The sequence below is a fragment of the Canis lupus genome, chromosome 25, assembly GCF_048164855.1.
Source record: "Canis lupus baileyi chromosome 25, mCanLup2.hap1, whole genome shotgun sequence".
NCBI classification, from domain to species: Eukaryota; Metazoa; Chordata; class Mammalia; order Carnivora; family Canidae; genus Canis; species Canis lupus.
This window is the reverse complement of record NC_132862.1, coordinates 39,668,973-39,687,706: the sequence shown is the minus strand read 5'-3', so window position 1 is coordinate 39,687,706 and position 18,734 is coordinate 39,668,973. Positions and strand designations below refer to the sequence as shown.

At 47.0% G+C, this 18,734-nt stretch overlaps 1 protein-coding gene across 3 annotated transcripts in view; it reads right to left on the bottom strand.

Moving 5' to 3' along the window:
- ANO2 (anoctamin 2) overlaps nucleotides 1-18,734 on the bottom strand; it is a 343,486-nt gene that overhangs the window by 1,197 nt on the left and 323,555 nt on the right. For 2 of the 3 annotated variants that reach the window (XM_072799266.1, XM_072799268.1), the window contains 4 exons: nucleotides 15,222-15,374; nucleotides 14,802-14,854; nucleotides 12,546-12,727; nucleotides 1,699-1,804 (listed from right to left, as the gene is read on the bottom strand). In XM_072799266.1, coding sequence (XP_072655367.1) covers nucleotides 1,699-1,804; nucleotides 12,546-12,727; nucleotides 14,802-14,854; nucleotides 15,222-15,374 — 494 coding nt within the window. Of the gene's footprint in view, nucleotides 1-1,698; nucleotides 1,805-9,144; nucleotides 9,275-12,545; nucleotides 12,728-14,801; nucleotides 14,855-15,221; nucleotides 15,375-18,734 lie in introns of those variants that run through there. The other variant, XM_072799267.1, reaches the window with a different exon arrangement.

The following is an 18,734-nucleotide window of genomic DNA, read 5'->3' as shown; positions in this document are numbered from 1 at the left end:
GAAAGTCAACACCTCCCATATGGCAGGGCCTGAGAAGTGTCAGCTGGCTTTTCCCCTTCCTGTTCTTCCTGCCAGGCCTCTCAGCCTCGGGCGCCCGGCTCCAGGGCTCCCTGGGAAGTGGGCACAGGGCCTGCTGGCCCCTCCAGGCCATCACTGGGCCGGCTGCTCCCCTCTCGCTTCCAGCCTGCGCTCAGCGCTCCAGATCAGAGATGGGCCTTTGGTCTCCGCACTGAATTCTGGCCTCGGCCAACCTCACACTTACCTGATCCTGCTCCCTCTTCTGTCCAGCCATGCTAGTCACACTGGCCAGTCTCAGGCCCCTGCCTTCAGCTCCCCCATCTCCATTCTGAGCTTCTGTGCACACTTGCAATCAGCTTCCTTCCCCACCTGCTGAGCCCCATCCCCGCCTTGCAAACACAGGTAAGACAGGACTACGTTTCCCTGCAGTATTTTCCACTGAAGCGGTGAATGCATTACCACTGTGCCAGCGGGGCCCGATATATGACAGCTGCGCTTATTACCTGGTTCCCACCCAGCTCCCCAAGCCAGGCAGTTTCCCCACCCCAGTTGTGGCATTCTCTGCCTGCCAATCACACGCTCGCTTTGAGATCCAGGGACAGCGATGAACCCAGGATGAGATCCTTAGGGCATGGCTGTCTTCCAGGTTCCAAACCTATTCCTACCTTAACCTTGACCCTCGCTTGTACCTAGGGGCCCCAGGGAGGGCCAGGGGACTAGTAATAGCTCCTGGGCCAGGAGCTTCCAGACGCTCCTGGAAGCCTTTCATGCTCTAGAGCTGCTTCAAGTCACACTCTTCCCTTAAACCAACTTTCACAGTGTGAACGAGTGTTACGTGTGACGTGTGGGAAAGCCAGTGGATGCCTGCAGGGGGGTGTTGGAGCAGGTTTTCAAAAAATCGCCCCATCTTCTCAGAGGAAGAATGGCTGTCTTCTTTAGGTGAAAGACTAGCTGATGGGCTTCTCCACTTCCCGGGCTGGGGTCGGGGCAGGATATCTTAGAGCCCTCCAGAGATCTGCCTTCAGGGAATACAAAAGCCTGGGGGAGTGGAAGAGAAAAGGATCTGGGCTCGTGCTCCAGCCCTGCTTGAAAGGCGGCAGGACCCCCGAGTGGGAGCTGGGGGCCCGTGTACCCCCGGATCTGGGCCATGCAACCTGAGCTCTGGCTATTGTCAGAGATAGCAATCGCGGACTCAGGTTTGCTATTCATTCAAAGAGGCATGGCCGGATGTCTCTGGGGCCGGAGCTCACCAATAAAGGAGGGAGTTGGCCCAGAGCTAGAAGAACCGTTTGGAACCCAAGTCCTTTGGTGAACTGCAGAGACCAGGCGGGGCTGTTTGTCTGCAGTAAGGTGGGGATTCTGGGCCCCACCGCTCTTCTCGCTTCCTTTCTTGTCTTAGGTCTAAATGGGAATCTATCTCCACCCTGTAACTTATCCCACATCTGCCTTGTAAACTTACTCTGAGCGCTATTCTCTTTCTGCAAATTCATCCATTCATGGAAGTCCTCTCAAGAGTGCTTCCTGCCTCCTCTGGGGAGGTGCTCCCTCCTGCTGGCCACTTGCAGGGACCCCTATGTCACAACGCCACATGGAGAACACATGGAGAGGAGGGGCAGGCGAGGAGACATGGCTGTCTTTACCTCTGTGGCCTGGAGGCTACTCCTTATCTGGACAACTCACCTGGAAGATTATGACAAAAGCCAGACGGGCAGACAGAATGGACCAGTACTGTTTGGAAAACTCATATGGGTTTGGGGCCCACGGAGGCTCTCGGTAATCCTTAAACCTGGGCAGAGAGAAATGTAGTGTTAAGACTAGGAAGAACTGGAGGGAAGAGGGTGTTTGAGATCCTAAAGGATCAGAGCAGCCGGCAAAACCCTCGCTCCCAGACTCAGGAAATTGCAGGAAGCAAGCAGAGTGAGAGGAATCCATGGTCCCACCAACAAGCCATGGAATAACAGGACCAAAGTCCAAAAAACTCCAGTGTCGGCCTGGAAATGCCTTTTTCCCACACTCTCTAACATCCCCCCTGGCTTCCTCTGGTTTCTGTATTCTTCTTTCAGAGGAGCCCAGGAATCATGAGAGGAGCCCAGGACAGTGGGTTCACGTTGGCCCCACTAGCACATGAGCTCAAGAGCCGAGGGAGATGCCCAGAAACCTTGGACAGTTCCAGCAGCCCCTGGACTCAGGAAAGACACAGGCGCCTGCAGACAACCCCAGGTTTCCTTCCTGGCCAGCTGCTTTGGGAACGGCCATAGAGGTGGCTGCACTCTTGCACCCCAGTGAAGGCTGAGTCAACCCAAGCTGAAGGCTGAGTGCATTTGGGGAACGGTGGTAATAGTGATGGTTGGTTGGTATCCTTGGTTCTGCCAACCACGTTTATAATCTGTCCATGTGGCTTAAGAAAGGATAATCATGATACAGTTTCACTCATACATGAAATATGATAGTGAAAGGGACTATAAGGGAAAAGAGGGGAACTGAGTGGGAAAAATTAGAGAGGGAGACAAACCATGAGAGACTCCTAACTCTGGGAAATGAACAAGGGGTAGTGGAAGGGGAGGTGGGCAGGGAGACGGGGTGACTGGGTGACGGGCACTGAGGAGGGATGAGCACTGGGTGTTATACTATATGTTGGGAAATCAAATTTAAATTTTAAAAATGTAAAAAAAAAAAAAAAAAGAAGAAAGAAAATGTTAGTAGTGCCTGATGTGAAGTCATGCCTCTTCCTCGGGCCCACGAGAGATCTAGAGTTTTTCCTCACCATTGCTCTTCCACCTCTATCCTATGATGACTCATATTAAAAATGGCTCATTTTCAGGGTGCCTGGGTGGCTCAGTCAGTTAAGTGTCTGACTTTTGGTTTTGGCTCAGGTCATGATCTCAGGGTCGTGAGCTCGACCCCTTTGTTGGGCTTCATGCTCAGTGCAGAGTCGGCTTGAGATTCTCTCTCCCTCCCCCTTGGCCCCTACCACTCTCTAAAAAAGTCTCATTTTCTCAGACTTACTTTTTTCCAAGCCTGGAAAAGTGACAAGAGCTGGCACCAGAAGAATTATGACCCTTCATGGAACTGTTCTCTCCATGGAATTCCACAGATCTTTGATGCTTAGTAAAAGCAAAATAATCCCTAGGGGAAGAAGTGGGGTGGCATCAGGCCACCAAGGGGGGTGCAAGACTGCAAGGCAGGCAGGGTGGGGACTCTATCTGAGGAGGGGCCGGGGGGAAAACAACCTATACTGAACATGCAGCATGTGCCCATCCCTGAAATCAAGAGTCAGATGCTTAATGGACTGAGCCCCCTAAGTGCCCTAGAAATGGATACTTTCTGTTCCTTGCCGACCTGGAATGAGCCAGCTGCCCTAAGATCCAGGACAAAGTATGGTAGTTTCCAACTGTCTATGGAGAGATGCAGGAAGAAGAGAAGGAAAAAAGAGGAAGAGGACAAGAGGTGCACACACACACACACACACACACACACACAAACACACACACAAAGGCACAGCGCCAGAGGCAGCAACAGAAAGAGACACGCAGAGGTGGACACTAAGCAGTTGACTAGGGCTGGGCAGGAGGCCAGGAGCTGCCCCTTCCCTGGCCGCCCCCCTTCCAACAGCTGATCACAGCTGTTGCAGGCTTGCTTTGACATCCAGATGAAAAGCAAAGCTGACTGCAACCCAGCAAAACGCCACAGGATTCAGCATATCCACCCGTGGCTGAGGACACAAGCTCGGCGGGCCCCAGATCACACTTGCTAGCGGGAGACAAGGGGATCATGGCTAAACGGAGAGGGACAGACCTTACATGGGAAAACTCTCATGCTCACCCTCTCTCCTGCTGCCCCAGCAAGGACCCCATGGCCAAAGGGAATTCATCTTCTGTCCTCCAGACTTCAGGAGGATGGGTGCGGCATATATGTCCACTTTGTACCACAGGGACACCCTTCCCCAGGTACAGCCCCATCCCTCCTGCTACAATCAAAGTCTGCTTCTCATGTTCTCTAGCTCCATCTACAAAGGAATAGCTGCTCACTGACCTTGCTGTAGGAGCCCCTGCTCACCCCTCTTTCTCCCAGTCTGAAAAAAATCCATAAATAATCTAATTCTGGTCCCACCTCTGATACTCACTCACCCCGGTTTTGGAAATGTCACTTTGCCCTCCCTGAGTGTCCAAAATATTTTTAAAATCTAACAGACACATCCATTTCATCAGAGATCTGGGAAAAGATTAACACAGATATTTCCAGAAAGCTTTACCTGAAAACACTGCCATGCCAATAGGCTAAAGGTAGCTCTGGTAGGAGCTACAGGACAAAGTACCCACAGGAAAGAACAATGTACAATGTAATGAATTATGCATCTGTTCCTATTTCCCTTTCCAAAACTAACTTTAAAAAAACAAACTGTGACCCACAGTCGTAAGAGACACATTTTCCATTAACACACACAAAAGTATATGTCATGAAATGAAAAATCACACCCTTGCCGTGTGTGATGCACCAATATTTTCTGATTCTATCCTCTCCTGTCTGATCCTATTCTCATCTTTATAATGCTGACCATGACCCACTAAGGTGATTTTCTAAGCCCACTAATGAACAATGACTCGTGGTTTGAAAAATATTATTCCCCTAAGCCTCTGTCACCAGGAAAGGAGTAGTTGTTTACATTCCAGTATAAGTTCAGATTTCATAATTTTTTTAAAGTGTCATTCTAAGAAGTCAAGCTTATCAAGTGTTTCCACTGAGTAATAAGAAGACACTACTTAAAGAGATAATTATCTTTAAGATTAGAAATGGTCACAAAAGATGGATGACCAGGATGCCTGGGTGGCTCAGTTGGTTAAGCCATGACCTTTGGCTCAGGTCATGATCCTGGGGTCCTGGGATTGAGCCCTGCATTGGGCTCCCTGCTCAGTGGGAATCCTCCTTTCCCTCTCCCTCTGCCCCTCCACTGCTTCTACATGCTCTTTCTCACTCTGTCTCTATCAAATAAATGAATAAAATCTTTTTAAAAAGTGAGTGACCAATGGACTTAATTGTGCCCACCATGGTGACAGGTCTGCTGGCTTCTAAGCCCAGGGCACAGTACGCGAAAAAGCACGGGCTTTTAGAATCACCAGGTGAGGGCTTGATGTTACCTTTGCCACTTTGGTTCTATGGCCTCTAGAAGTTGCCCGATGTTCTGATGGCCAAGGTGCTGGTCTACAAAATGGCCTCAGTGTTCCATCTCATAGGGATGTGATGAAGAGGCAATGTCAATGAAGAGCGTGCAGTACACCACCTGACCTACCAGATATGTGCCCAATAAAAAATAGCTATTCTTTCTCTTTGACTGGAGGTAGCTTATGGGAAAACACCTCTCCTGTTAAGAGGCCAGACCACATAAACCCCTGCTCCCAGTTCCTCCTGGCATTCCAAGGGGATTTCAGACCATTCAGGCATAGATGCTCCAAGTTTCCCACCATACTGATGTGAATCAGTCAGCCATTGTCACAACTGCAAGAGGCTTCTCTCGGGATCTATGTCCAGGTAAATGGCACAAAATAGGTAAGCCTCAGGCCAATGGGAAGCAGAACTTCTGCTCCATTCCCGTCAGCTCAAAGGCTTTCCAAAACCAGAAGTTAATCCATGTTTGAGGGATGGTTCTCCCAAAGTCTTGCTGAGTGGCCAAGCACTGGGTGAACCCCCACATCTAGTCACTTCTTGCACCTGTTGCCTGGGATTTAAGTTTGCAGGTATGATTTTAAGAGCCATTTCTAGATCTTACAGTCTCCTCTCCAAAGCTCATCTTATTTTCTTTGAGACTTGACATTAATTTTGAGTGCCCTTGAGTCTCGTAATGATATGAGGCTTGCAATTACAAAACCACTAAACTGTCTAAAAAGCAAGTGTGCACTGGGAGTGGCTCTGTCACTTACAAGCTGTAAGACCCTTAGAAACCTGTTTCTCATCTCTGAACCTCAGCATTCTAATCTGTAAAGTGGAGCTAGTAAAATGTGTATCTCTGTGCTGAGCACACAGAAGGGCTCCAGATCTCTCCCACCAACCACAAATAAATGAACAGGTGCATGCATGTGCATGCATGCAGGTGCATTAAATGTTAAAGGGAAACACAGTGAAAGTTAAATAAGACAACACGTGTGCATGTGATTTCTGGAGGCTTCCATAAAGAAGAAACACAATGCTTTCTTCTGGGAGAGAATGACAAAGGTGAGGATTATGAAGAACGTCTTTTCTTTTCCTTTTGTAAATATACAAACGTATGCAGAATTTCTTTTGTTATAAAAAATGATAATTTCAAGAGGACATAATTAATGGCCATCTTCAGTGGACCCAAATGCACTTTTATGTTAAGCTTTCAGGAGCAAAATCATAGTGTTAACCAAGACAGCCTCATATGCAGCAAGTGAAACTGATAAAACAATCACTATTATATTTTAGCTTTAAATTACTTTAGGATCATATCTAGATTGTTCTAGCACTATGAAAAATCACAACGAGTTGAATTTATACACCACCTAAAGAAATAAGGTTCCCATTAATTTAAAATATATTTCATTATTATAGAACACAGCCATGAAACCCCATACAGGTTCTATGAGCTTACTTGACGTTAATGCATGGAAGAAGGTTTGGGAAAGATGCACACAGATGTATTGATTACTATGAGTCCTGTTGGGGAGGTGCCTAGGACGGGACAGAGGTTAGGGTAGATGTAAGACAGTGTTAGGTTGCCTGTAATGTTTTAAGTTTTTAATATTTTACATGTGTCATGAAATATTAATTTTTTTAGAAAGAAGCAGGAAAGAATCTTTGGATATTATCCATTCCAAGTCCTCATATTTATAGATGGGGACACTGAGGTACAGAGAGGTTACAGAGACTCCTGGCTCAGATGCCCCTCCCATCCTCACTTGCAGGGGTGGCCAGCGACAGCGACAAGGGCATCTGCCACAGTTCATCATCACACAAAATCACCATGGGCAGGAAGGTGCTGACATAACAAACTGAGGAGTTAGTCATCAACAATCAGGGACTGCTTTTTCCAAAAATGAGGTTTTAGTTACATTATGAATCAGTCAATACATTTCTCAACTCCAAACAGTGGTATGTTAAAAAAAATTTTTTTAAATAGTCCCAATGGAAATTAATGTCATATTAATGCTAAACACAATTACATACAATATTTTCATACTATCCGAGCAACTTCAAACTGCCTTCTGAAATTGGCCTTTAACGAAGGAGAATAGTACAGGCAATTAGGAACTAATGAGAACCACGTTAATCCAGCGGGTGATAAAGATCAGGAAAAGTCAACACCCAGAAAAGCTGACTCTCCCTCTGGAGTCAGTGAGGAGCAGATGAGAGGCCGCCATGGACTGAAGACAGCTCGCTTCTTCAAAGACTTTTCACATGACCTTGGGATATGAAAGAACTCAGACACTGCAGAGAACCTGGCAGGCGCCACCCAAGGATGCTCAGCACCTCCCAGCAGCCCCACTGGGTTGACCATGCCCTAGCAGGCTCCCCAGGCTCTGGGACCCCGATCCCCGGCCAGGCCCTCCCCTGCTGAACTCTATGCTCCCTCCCAGTGGAGCCAGGAGCCTGGGCCACCATCTAGCCTACATGACAGGATAGCCCTTCGACCCTTGTCAATAGCCACCGATCTGGCCTGCAGACTGATGTCACTGGGACTGTTTATGGAGCAGCCCTGCCGGAGTAGTTAGAGGACTGAAGCAAACGTTGTTCTAAAAATGCTGGGAATGCATCTCAAACGGGCAGCTGGAGACTTGTCCTAACTTTTATTGCTATTTTTAAGATACCTCTATCCCTGGCAAGGCTGGGCTGGGGCCCGAGACCTCAGTTTTATTTGACCACATTTATCTCCAGAGGTCACTGAAAGCTAAGAATAAGAAGGGTCATTGAGTTCCCAACACTATTTGCCAGAAAATCAGAACAAACTTCATTTCCCACCACGGGAGCAGTTTTAAACACTGGCTCTGGGGCTAGCCATAGAGCTACCTCCATCTCTTACAATCTCTCCTTTCCTCCCTCCCTCTCCCACCCTATCTCTTTCCCCTTCTCCCCCATCTTCTCTCTCTCTCTCTCTCTCTCTCTCTCATTCATTTCTATTTCTTACAGCCACTGACGGTTCCTGACTTATGGCATCAGTAGGTTGCCGCCACTCCAAAACTCCTGAGACTTCGGTGAGCTGGGCAAGTTCATGTAGCATGCAGTAAGTAGGACCCGCTGAGGCAGGGATTTGATTCAACAGTTATTGCCCATTTAGAAATAGGCAGCCCCGAAGTACACCTATTTGATATGCTCTATCTAGATAATATGTTGACCCTACTCTCTGGATACTTGCTTATACCGCAGAGTGGAACATCTCTTTATTTTAAATATAACCCACTGGTCTTCACACTGCAGCCAGAGAGAACACCAACATAAAGTATAATTGCAGCCCTGCTCCCTGTGGCTCCCTGCTGCCCTAAGAGGGAGTGCACATGCCTCCATATGACCATCACGTTCTTGGTCTGGCTTCTGTATTTTCTTCCCGCCTCACCCCTCGGAGCTTACCCTCCAGCTCCCACCACCAAATAATAAGCCCATCTCCCTGGAATATCTTGTTCTCCCCAGGTCCCTTTCACCCTTTGGGTCCCCCAGCACTCCTCCCACTCCACTCACCACCCAGGCTGGCTCAGTTGTGTGAATGAGGAGGGTCAAGAGAGCATCAGTCTGGCCGACCTTGTACTGCTCAGTCTTTAGGTTTTAGCTTCCTTGAAGCATTCTCAGAATACTTAGGTCTGGGTTAGGTGCAGGCCTCCTACTTTGGGGCTCTCAGAGCTCCTTGAAGATACCCCATTATACATTGCTTTAATTCCTTGCTGACTTGCCTGTCTCCTCCATCTAGACTTCTTGAGGAAGGTATTGTGTCTTGTTCCTGCAACCAACAACAAGCCTCTATAGTAAGGTCTCAAAAATAGTTGCACAGTGAACTCAAAATCCTTACTGGTCCTGAGTAAGGAGAACATGACTCCAAAACTCATTTTGGTTTGATCTTGCAGATAAATTTTCTTAGCAGAAGTATAGAATGCACTTCCTACAAATGCACCCAGTAATAATTCTGCCACTTTGTTGGAAGAGGTTTATTGTTGTTTAATGGGCCACAGATAAGCCACAATCCCATCAGCTCGCATGGCAACGATGGAGAGAAGAGTTATCGGGGCGTTGCAGCTGGTTGGCGAGTCCAATGACTCTGAAAGCAGATACAACAAAGCTTGATCTGCTCTATGTGTAGTAATAATACCTGGTATGTTGGGCATTTGTTGTTGTGTCCATTCATCGTAAGTTCTCACCACGGAACTTCCTGCTACTCTGTTCTTCAGATGAAGCTCATTCCACCTCCAACCCCCAAGTCCTCCTCTGGCTACAGTGATTAGTTCTGGGGAGAGCATGCATACTGGTCATATCTGATGAGACTTTTGCAGGATCATTAGGAAAGAGGTATGTTCCCATTTGGACTTATATCCAATAGCTGCTGGCAGTCATATTCCATACCCCATATTTATTGACTGGAGTAGAGTTGGGAGGGAAGTGGACAAAGACTTGGTTTTTGCAGACTTGATTCAATCAAGTCTTGCCTAAAATTAGAATGACTCTCAACTTTCAATATGGAGGCCCATTAAAGTCCTTTTATGTTTAAACCAGTAGAAGCCCCTGGTATATCTGGAAAGCATATTCATAGTGTTACCAAAAGATCTAATTGTCAGGGGCAAGGTCACAGACCCTCAGTGCTCAACAGACTTGTGCTTCTAGACCAACTAAAGAAACACACATAGAATGCATGGGTGACACAGGGGGTTAAGTGTCCAACTCTTGGTTTCAGCTCAGGTCATGATCTCAGGGCCATGAGAGTGAGCCCTGCATCGGGCTCTGCATTCAGCAGAGTCTGCTTAGAGTTTCTCTCACTCCCTCTGCCCCTCCCCACCTGTGCTCTTTTTCAAATAAATAAATCTTTAACAAACCCCTCACATACAGTGTTAGCCTTGCTTCCCCACACAACCTATACTGGTGCTGCTCCCTGCTATGCCTGGACATTGAAGCTTCTGTTCTTGGATGAACTTGAGTTTTACTTCAGGATCTGTCACTGAAACCTCAGCAACTCAAAGAATTCTTCACCATTCTAAGTCTTGGTTTCTTCTTATGTAGAATGAGGAACTTCAACGAGATCATTTCTATACCTTCCAATTATAGAAATGATTCTTTAAATATTACTTCTCAGTGCATGTTTAATGTAAACCTGCTGACTGACTTCATGCACTCTGCTGGAGCACATCTAGATGCTACCAGAGAAGCCTCAAGCTGGAACACATCCTCTGTATAGTGGAACTCTGTCTTTCGGATCTGTAGGCCAAAATCCAACACCAAGGACAGACAGTCTGACATGCCAGATATACAGAAGGGTGGCCCCAGGGCAGTGCATCATGTAGCAGCAAATATTCCTACATCAGACCTCATCTAAGAGTTAGACCCTCTCTACCCCCAGATGTGCAAGTACTGGCTACTTGCATTCATCTAAGCTGACATGAATCCATATCTGTGAATAAATTCACTTACCTGTTCTTAGATCTGGCCCCTAGTTTTGAGTCTTGTCCTGATTGGCCAGAGTTGAACCCTTCAGTTATCCCTGCTAGGACCAGAATACCTTTCTATTTAAATCACAAATTGGTAAGGTTGCATCACTCAGCCATCTGAGCTGGGAAAGCCAATTCGTTTTATCTCTTGTGAATCAGAGCCCGAGCAGCTATCTCATGAATGGTGCGCCTTGGGTACCAGGTGGGAAAGCATGACAGATGCACTCAAGGTCACCACTGCTACAACACTACTCAAGCACTGCGTCTCCCACGGAGGCATCCCAAGTCCTTACATCAGATACTTGGGGATGGCCTGGAAAAGCCCTCCATTGGTCCCTCAATACCTTTCTTAGGTTTTGGTTTTTGTTGTAGTTATTGTTCTATTTTTTAAAGATTTTATTTATTTATTTATTTATTTATTTATTTATTTATTTATTTATGAGAGAAGAGAGCACAAGCAGGGGGAGAAGCAGACTCCCCACTGAGCAGGGAGCCCAATGCAATGCTTGATCCCCAGACTCCATGGTCATTACCTGAGCCAAAGGCAGGTACTTAACTGACTGAGTCACCCAGGAGCCCCTGTTCTATTTTTTTAATATAGGTAATGTGATCTTGGCTCAAGTATTTCCTGGGGACTATCATTTCACAAGGATACAAAATGGTTAAAGAATTTATTCCCCTGTTTTTTCTCTTTATTTGTCCTTCTTGTGTTAATAGTGGAGAGTTTTCTGTTTCTTGGCTTCCGTGATCCCCGTGTTGGTGGTTTTCAATCAAGATTCTGACCTGGATCTCTCAGGAATTCTAGCTTAGCTGGGTCTAAGGAGTTAGGTGAAAACTTGCCCACCATTTTTTAAATCAATGTGATGGAAATCAAATTCATCATAGGCATCATGAAACTAGATTCTCTGAGCATCTTCCCCATCCCTGTCAATAGACCCACCTCTGACATCGGCCCAATCTTGAGAGATAGCCTTAATTTGGGCTCCCTCTTAGGTCTCTTGCCACTAGCACTGTCATGTATTCCAGTAAATAGCTCATCTTCTCACTTCCTCTTCCTTCCTTCCACTGCTCTGTCTACACCTGCCATGGGTCATGTCTGATTAATGGCAGCACCTTGGCTGCCCTCCTTGGGCTCTCCCAATTCTAGTTCATCCTTCTCTCTGAGACTAGATTACTTTTCCTAAGCCTACACTTTATTGACCATTCCTGGTACTAAAAAGCTCACTTCCTGTTGCATCACATTGCATTTCCTGCAATATTTCAAGACTTCCCATTATCTACTTCATCCTACTTGTTCAAATTCAACAATGCTTTAGCTAATATCATCCTAGGAGTTTTGATACCCTGTATTTCCCATATTATTCCTTATTATCTTTGAAGTGTTCTTCTTGCTAACTACATTACCGAGCCACTAAATGTTCAACTAGCACCCCAAATTCATCCTCACCCAATGAGTAGCCCCTGCCAACTCCCCACCTAGCAGACTCTCTGTCTTACAACTCCTCACCGGCTCTCCAGGAAGTCTATCCTTTCCTTTCTAGTTCCCACTGATCTTCCTCTCCCCTAAACACCCACAGTGCTCATGGTCCACACTGGATAGAATTCCTGAATAGCCTGCTATGTCCTATCTGCTCTGCTGGGTTCTTCCAACCAGACTATGACCCCCTTGGTGGTAAAGACAAGTCTATATACTTCTTTGTCTGCTCTGTAGTGTCTAGCAAAGACACTCAATAAATATTCATTAATTCACTGAAATTGATTTAGCATGACTCGGGGCATTGAGGGTAGGAGAAGGAGGGGGAGGAGAGTGATATAAATCTAGATATTCCAGATAACTACTTGGGATCTACCACTTCTAGTCATCTGCTGCCCTCCTCCTCCCAATGACTTTACCTGCAGAACTGAACCTCCTGGTCAAACTGTGAGTTTTCTGGCTGCGTTCCTTCTTTTAGCTGGCTGACGTTGAAAAAGGAGAGGGTGTGGTTGACAAAGCCATGCAGGGTCCCGTTGTGACTATAGGCATACTGGTACACCAGGCGGGGGATGAAGTCAGAGGTGACGGCGATGACAAAAGCCTGGAGGACAGAAGTGCAAGTACTTGAGGGGTGGTTGAGACAGATCCGTCCAGGTGGCACAGCATCTCTCTGGGGCTGAGAGACCGGTCCCCTTGGGACTCCCCATCCAGAGGCACTGCTCTGAGAGAGAGATCCTTATCTCTGAGCTTATGCAGCTTCTCCACCTCTGACATGTGTTAAGTGAGTCTGCTAGACAGTGGCTGGTGGCTAAGGATGCTCAGCTAGTGTGGATCATTGGGTTCTGGAGGGAAGGAGCCCCTCTGAGATATCCGAGTGTTGGCCAAGCCGAGGCAAAGTAGAAGATTTTCTGAGAATATTACTGATAGTGATAAGAGTGCCACTTATACACAAGGTGCAAGGACACTGAATGACCATGGACCTCTGCCTCTGGGTGATACCGGAGAACCAGGAATACCACAGATATGCAACAATAGGTCCCTCCATTTGACCATTGTCTCTTGGCACTTTTTAGCACAGCACATAATGGAAGTTGTTTTTCAACTGTTTGACTCAGGAAAACTGAGACACAGAGGGGAAGGAGTGGGTCTTGCCCGATCGAACCACACATACCCAATGTGCTGTCTGGCATATTTAAGTGTTCTATAAATGTCTACGGAGCAAACCAAACAATGAGTGAATGATTGCGTGTTTGAACATGGGGGTACTTTCTGCAAAGAAAATCTTAAATCTTTCTGGCAGGTGTTTATACTGTATTCTGCACCAACAATTAAAGCCCTTTGAAAAATGTAGTTTAGGTATTTCTAAAGGTATATGTGAGTGTGGATGGCTATAACCATATTTGAGAATGAGTAATGTACTTACTGAGCATTTGCTAGAGGTCCTTTCATCTTCCCATTTAATTTCCAGAATGATCCTTTTTGGTGGGTAATCTTATGCTCTCCCATTCTTACAGATTGGTAACAAAGTCTTAGCAAGGCCAGGGAGGTAAGACTTCCTGTCATTGTTTCATATGTTGGAAAGTGCCGGTAGGCAAAGCCTCTTTTCAAGCAAACACAAGTCCAACATGGCTACAGATTTAGTTTCCAAATTGTACCTGATTTGTCAGTCTTAAGATGTGTGCTTCTTGTGTCAAGCATTCAAAATGCAGGGGGCTGGGACGCCTGAGTGGCTCAGCGGTTGGGTATCTGCCTTCAGTTCAGGGCATGGTCCCAGAGACCCAGGATCGAGTCCCATATTGGGTCCCCCAGAAGGAGCCTGCTTCTCCCTCTGCCTCTTTCTGTGTGTCTCTCATGAATAAATAAAATCTTTTTTTAAAAAATGCAGGGGGCTGATTCTCTCTGCCTCTCCCCACACCTCTCTAGTTATTTTATGTGTTCTTAATAGACAACCAAGTCACAACCAGAACCCATGTTTCTCTCCCAGGGGAAGGGGGTGGTGGCTTTCTTGGTTTGCACCGGTCTACAGGGTTTTCTTGGGAGGTAGAAGAAAAGGCCCTGGCTGGCCACCATCCATACAGAAGGCTAAAGCAAAAGCTGTTTTTGGCTTGGGCCCAGCAGGATTTCCTCTGCAATGTGGACTGGTCTGGCAAGGCCGTTAAGGAGGTCACAACAGGTAGGACCCCTCTTTTTGTATGTCCTATCTTAACCTATGTGTGCCGGAGTCCATAGGAATAATTACGGCTTTGCCTTGACAGCTTGGAGGAACTGTAATTAGGAACTGCAGTTCAGGCAACGCTCCAGGTATTGTCTAGCTCGGGAGTAGAAAAAGAAAAGAAAGCGATGGATAGATAGGCGGCATTCTTTCCTCGTTATTCTTGGCTCCGAGGAAAGATCAGATCTTGACTCTTAAGGCCAAGGTATGCGTTCTGGTGGATAATTACCTTTCTTGCGCATCGTGAAATTAACGAGAACGTTGCACAGGCCTGGCCACGGCATGGTGAGTTAGAAGGCATGTACGCACTATTAACTGGGGGCTGCCTTGAGCAACGCTCCAAGAGGAAAAGGCTGGGAGCTAACATGGGCTGGTACCCTGCTTTGAAGACCTCAGCTCCCCTGGAGTCCCCTTCTGCAGCTCCCTTCCCACAGAGCTAGGGGGTCATGAATGGAACACTTACGTTGCTGATAACGGAGAACTTGCCAATCCCGGAGAGAATGTCAAACCAAATCCCTGCAAGACAGAAAGCAGGGCGCCTGGCTCACTCCCACCCTTGGCCTGGTGATGACAAGGCTGCGCCTCAGGGTGATGCTCTGCAGGCAAGGTACTGGTGGAAGTTTGCAGGGGACCCCCAGGGATGGCCTTCCTGGAAAGGCTTAGATACCCCCTGTCTGGAAACCGGAGGAACAGGTGGGGATGGACAAAGGCCTCCTGTAGCCCGTAGATATGAGGATGAGGAGCTCCAAGGGATGAAGAGGCAAGGGCCTCCTCCACCCCCTCTTGCATCCAGACATAGTGTGACAGCAGTAGAAGGTCACTGGGGGGCAAGGGGATGGACAGAGGTGGAGGGCCTGTCATAGTCTCTAAGCAGCGGACATACCGATATCTTTGGTTCTCACGGCATCTGGCCGTCTCAGCTCGGTCACAAACTTCTTTGCATCAAGTCGCACTTCAATGACGTTGTTGAGGAGGGCAAACACAGGTGCCAGAGGGAAGGAGGCCACAAAGAGGGTGACAAAGCCAAACTGGATGACTAAGAGAGAGAAAAGCGTAAGAAGCTTCACTGGGAAGAAGCGAGATCTAGGTAAACTCTGCCTTGCAGCCATGGCCTCTTGTCGTTTCTTACGGGGTCTCTTTCCCACCTTGTTCTCCTACACTCCTTTTTCCTCCTGCCCCGTAGTTGTGGGTCTTTCTCTCTCAGTGCCCACAGGCCCACGGGCCAAGGCGATCACCTGGAGCAAAGCTCTGGTTTCTCACAGTGAGATGTGAGAAAAGGAAGCCCGTTGCTCTCCTTTTCATCATTCTATTTTTTTAAGCTTTTATTTATTTATTAATGAGAGACACAGAGAGAGAGGCAGAGACATAGGCAGAGGGAGAAGCAGGCTCCCTGCAGGGAGCCTGATATGGGACTCGATCCTGGAGCCCTGGGATCATGTCCTGAGCCAAAAGCAGAAGCTCAACCACTGAGCCACCCAGGTATCCCCTTTCCGTCGCTCTTTATCTTGGGTCACTAATCCTGGTCCTCTAACTCACAGGTTGACAACCTTTCTCAGTAAGTGTCCAGAGAGTAAATATTTTTGTATTTGCAGGTCATGCAATTTTGTCACAATGACTTAACTCTGCCATTGTAGAGCGAAAGCAGCTAGAGACAAATGTAGACAAATGAGCTTGGCTGTGTTCCAATAAAACTTTATTTACAAAAGTAGTATATAAAGTGGGCTGGATTTGGCCCATGGGCCAACCCCTGATATAACTTAAAAAAAGTCACCTCCCAAATTTGGCCTCTTCTTTTCATATCTGTGGTCACTGCCTTTATTTAGAAAGTGGACTCATTCATCACACATTTATTGAGAGCTCAATGAATGTCAGGCACCTTGCCAAGTATTTAAGGAGGCAAAGGTCTGGTCCTGCTTTTAGGGAGCTGGGTGTAAAGCAGAAGAGAGAAATGTACACAAAGATGTGCACCAAGATTTTATGCGTGCCAAGAGAGAAAGAGGAATGTACCAGAGATAGTGGAGACCCAGAAGAGGGGGAGCACAAGCCCATTCAGGGTGAAGACTAAGGAGAACCTCCATATCAAACACCTAACCTTAATCTTGAAAGATGGGCCTGGATTGAAGACAGCATTCCAAGCCATGGAAGCAGTTTGAGCAAAGGAGTGGAGGAAGCCTGTGCCAATCAGATGGCTGTAAGGCGTCCAGCCCCTCATCATTTCAGCCTGGGCAACTGCATGACCCCTTAACTGCTTCCTTTGTCACCAGTCTTCCCAGGCTTCTATAGTCTCTTCCCTCAAACCCCCCAGTAGTCTGATCCTGGTACTTACCTATCATAAAAAAATGACTGTTGGATCCCCTCTATTTACTTATACAGACCAAATTTCTTATCGTGGGATACAGGTCCTTTACAGTCTGCTCTCAACCTACCTCTCTAGCCCCATCTCTCAACATCCCTCCCCCCACAGCCATCACGCATCTGCCTCTGGCACTGAGCTTCCCCCCTTCGGGATCTTCCCCGAACACAGCAGGTGCTCCCATTCACCCATGCACACGCACTCCTTCTCCAGCTAACAATGTCTATGCCTCCCCAAGACCATTTGACTGCCATCTCCTTGGAGAATCCCCTTCCTTCTCTCTACCCTTGTCCCCACCTTGGTACCTGCCTCTGTTACAGCCACCTCTGTGTGCTGTTGTGACAGATCTACTCACTCCACTAGACAGGCAAGGGCTCCATCTATCCGTGGGGGCTCAGTGACCACAGTCCTGAGTCCCAGGAAAGCCACAGTCTCCTAGAACTCCCCTACGTACCAAGGGCAAGATATTTAACTTCTCCAGGTCTCAGTTACTTCAATTGTAAATTGAGGATGATGATTCCCATCTAGGTTATCACAAGGGTGAATGATATTCAAGTGCTTAGATATCAGGTGCTTAGAAAATGTCTGCTACTTAATAATTGCTCAATAATGTTACCTGTTAGGTATATTTTTACTCTTATTGGAATAAATAGCAACACTTACAGGTGGCTGCAATGTATACTGCATATCTGTATGTTAAACAGACATGAATTTAATGTGTAAGCACTGAATGAGGGGCAGGAGACCTGACCTCCAGCCCTGGATATGATTCTCTCTAGCCATATGTCCTTGGGCAATTCTCTCTGTTTCAAGGGGCTTCAGCATCCTTGTTGATCAGTTCTGAAAAGACTGGTTTAAATTCCTCTTGGGTCTGATTTGTAATGATGCTGTGATCCTCATTCTCTTGGGCAAGCTTCAAGATTCTAGGATATGTAAATAAAGAATGAAAAACCAGGATCCAAACTAAAAACGTAATAATAAAATAAAAAACGTCCACAGAGGGATATGCCTAGCCACAGTAGAAGTTTTGAGAAAGAGAATATGTGTGGAACTGCTTTTGATTTGGCCATCTGCTTGGGCCCATAGGTGTGGGTTATTGCCCTTGCTGATGCAAGTCTGTCACTGCCATGGTTCCTGATGCCCAGCAGACTCTCAGCTGGCCCTAGGAGACTGGCAGGTGCCAGTTGGTGGCAAGATGCACCAGAAGGCACATATTTGTCAAGGTTGGGACCTTGGAATGATGCCTGCCAAGCTGGCCGAAGGAGTTGGGGTGGTGGGGAGGGGGAGGAGAAATCTTCAAAAACAAGCTCTGGGAGCCTGTTCAAAATGCAAGGTCTACGACATCTTTTAAATCAGGCTTTGCTGAGGAATTCATTTTAGAGTCAGGGGTGGGGTGGGGGCAAAGGGAGTGGAGGGGATGGAATTAACAAGGAAAGCAAAACAGATGTTAGACTAGTTATCTAAAACCTGTAAAATGCATGTCTGTATTTAAGTATATATATGAACATGTCTTTTATTTATGAACTTCTCAATTGTCCTTCTTGATTCAAATGAGCTCAGTTCTACAGGGCAAATGTTCTTTTTCTTGTAAGTGACCTCCTCTAGCAAAACACTGTAAACTCTCCAAAGCCCCCACAAGGGCCTGGCAAGGAGACTGATGGGGGAAGGAAGGGTCAGGTTACTTCTGAGTGGCTATAAAGGGAGACAGCTTGCCCTCTCCATGCTTGAGCAAATGGCACTCAGACACCTCGCCTCTTTCAGGATATAGGAAAATAGGACTGTCCACTCACTCTCCTTTCCTTCACGTGATCTCCAGAGGCAGATAGGAGCCCTCTACCTGGGGTTACACTGATGGTTTGCTGTTCAACCTTCATAAACTCTCCAGATACACAGGCTCCCTTTGGTCTTTGTTATGTCAACACAAACGTTGTTCAGTGGTGGCTCAATCCTAATTGAGTGCATGAATTACCCTAAAGCCATGACATGGTTCTTATTTTCCTCCTTGCCACGTAAGCTTGTGTGTCTAGCACTGGATGACCTCAA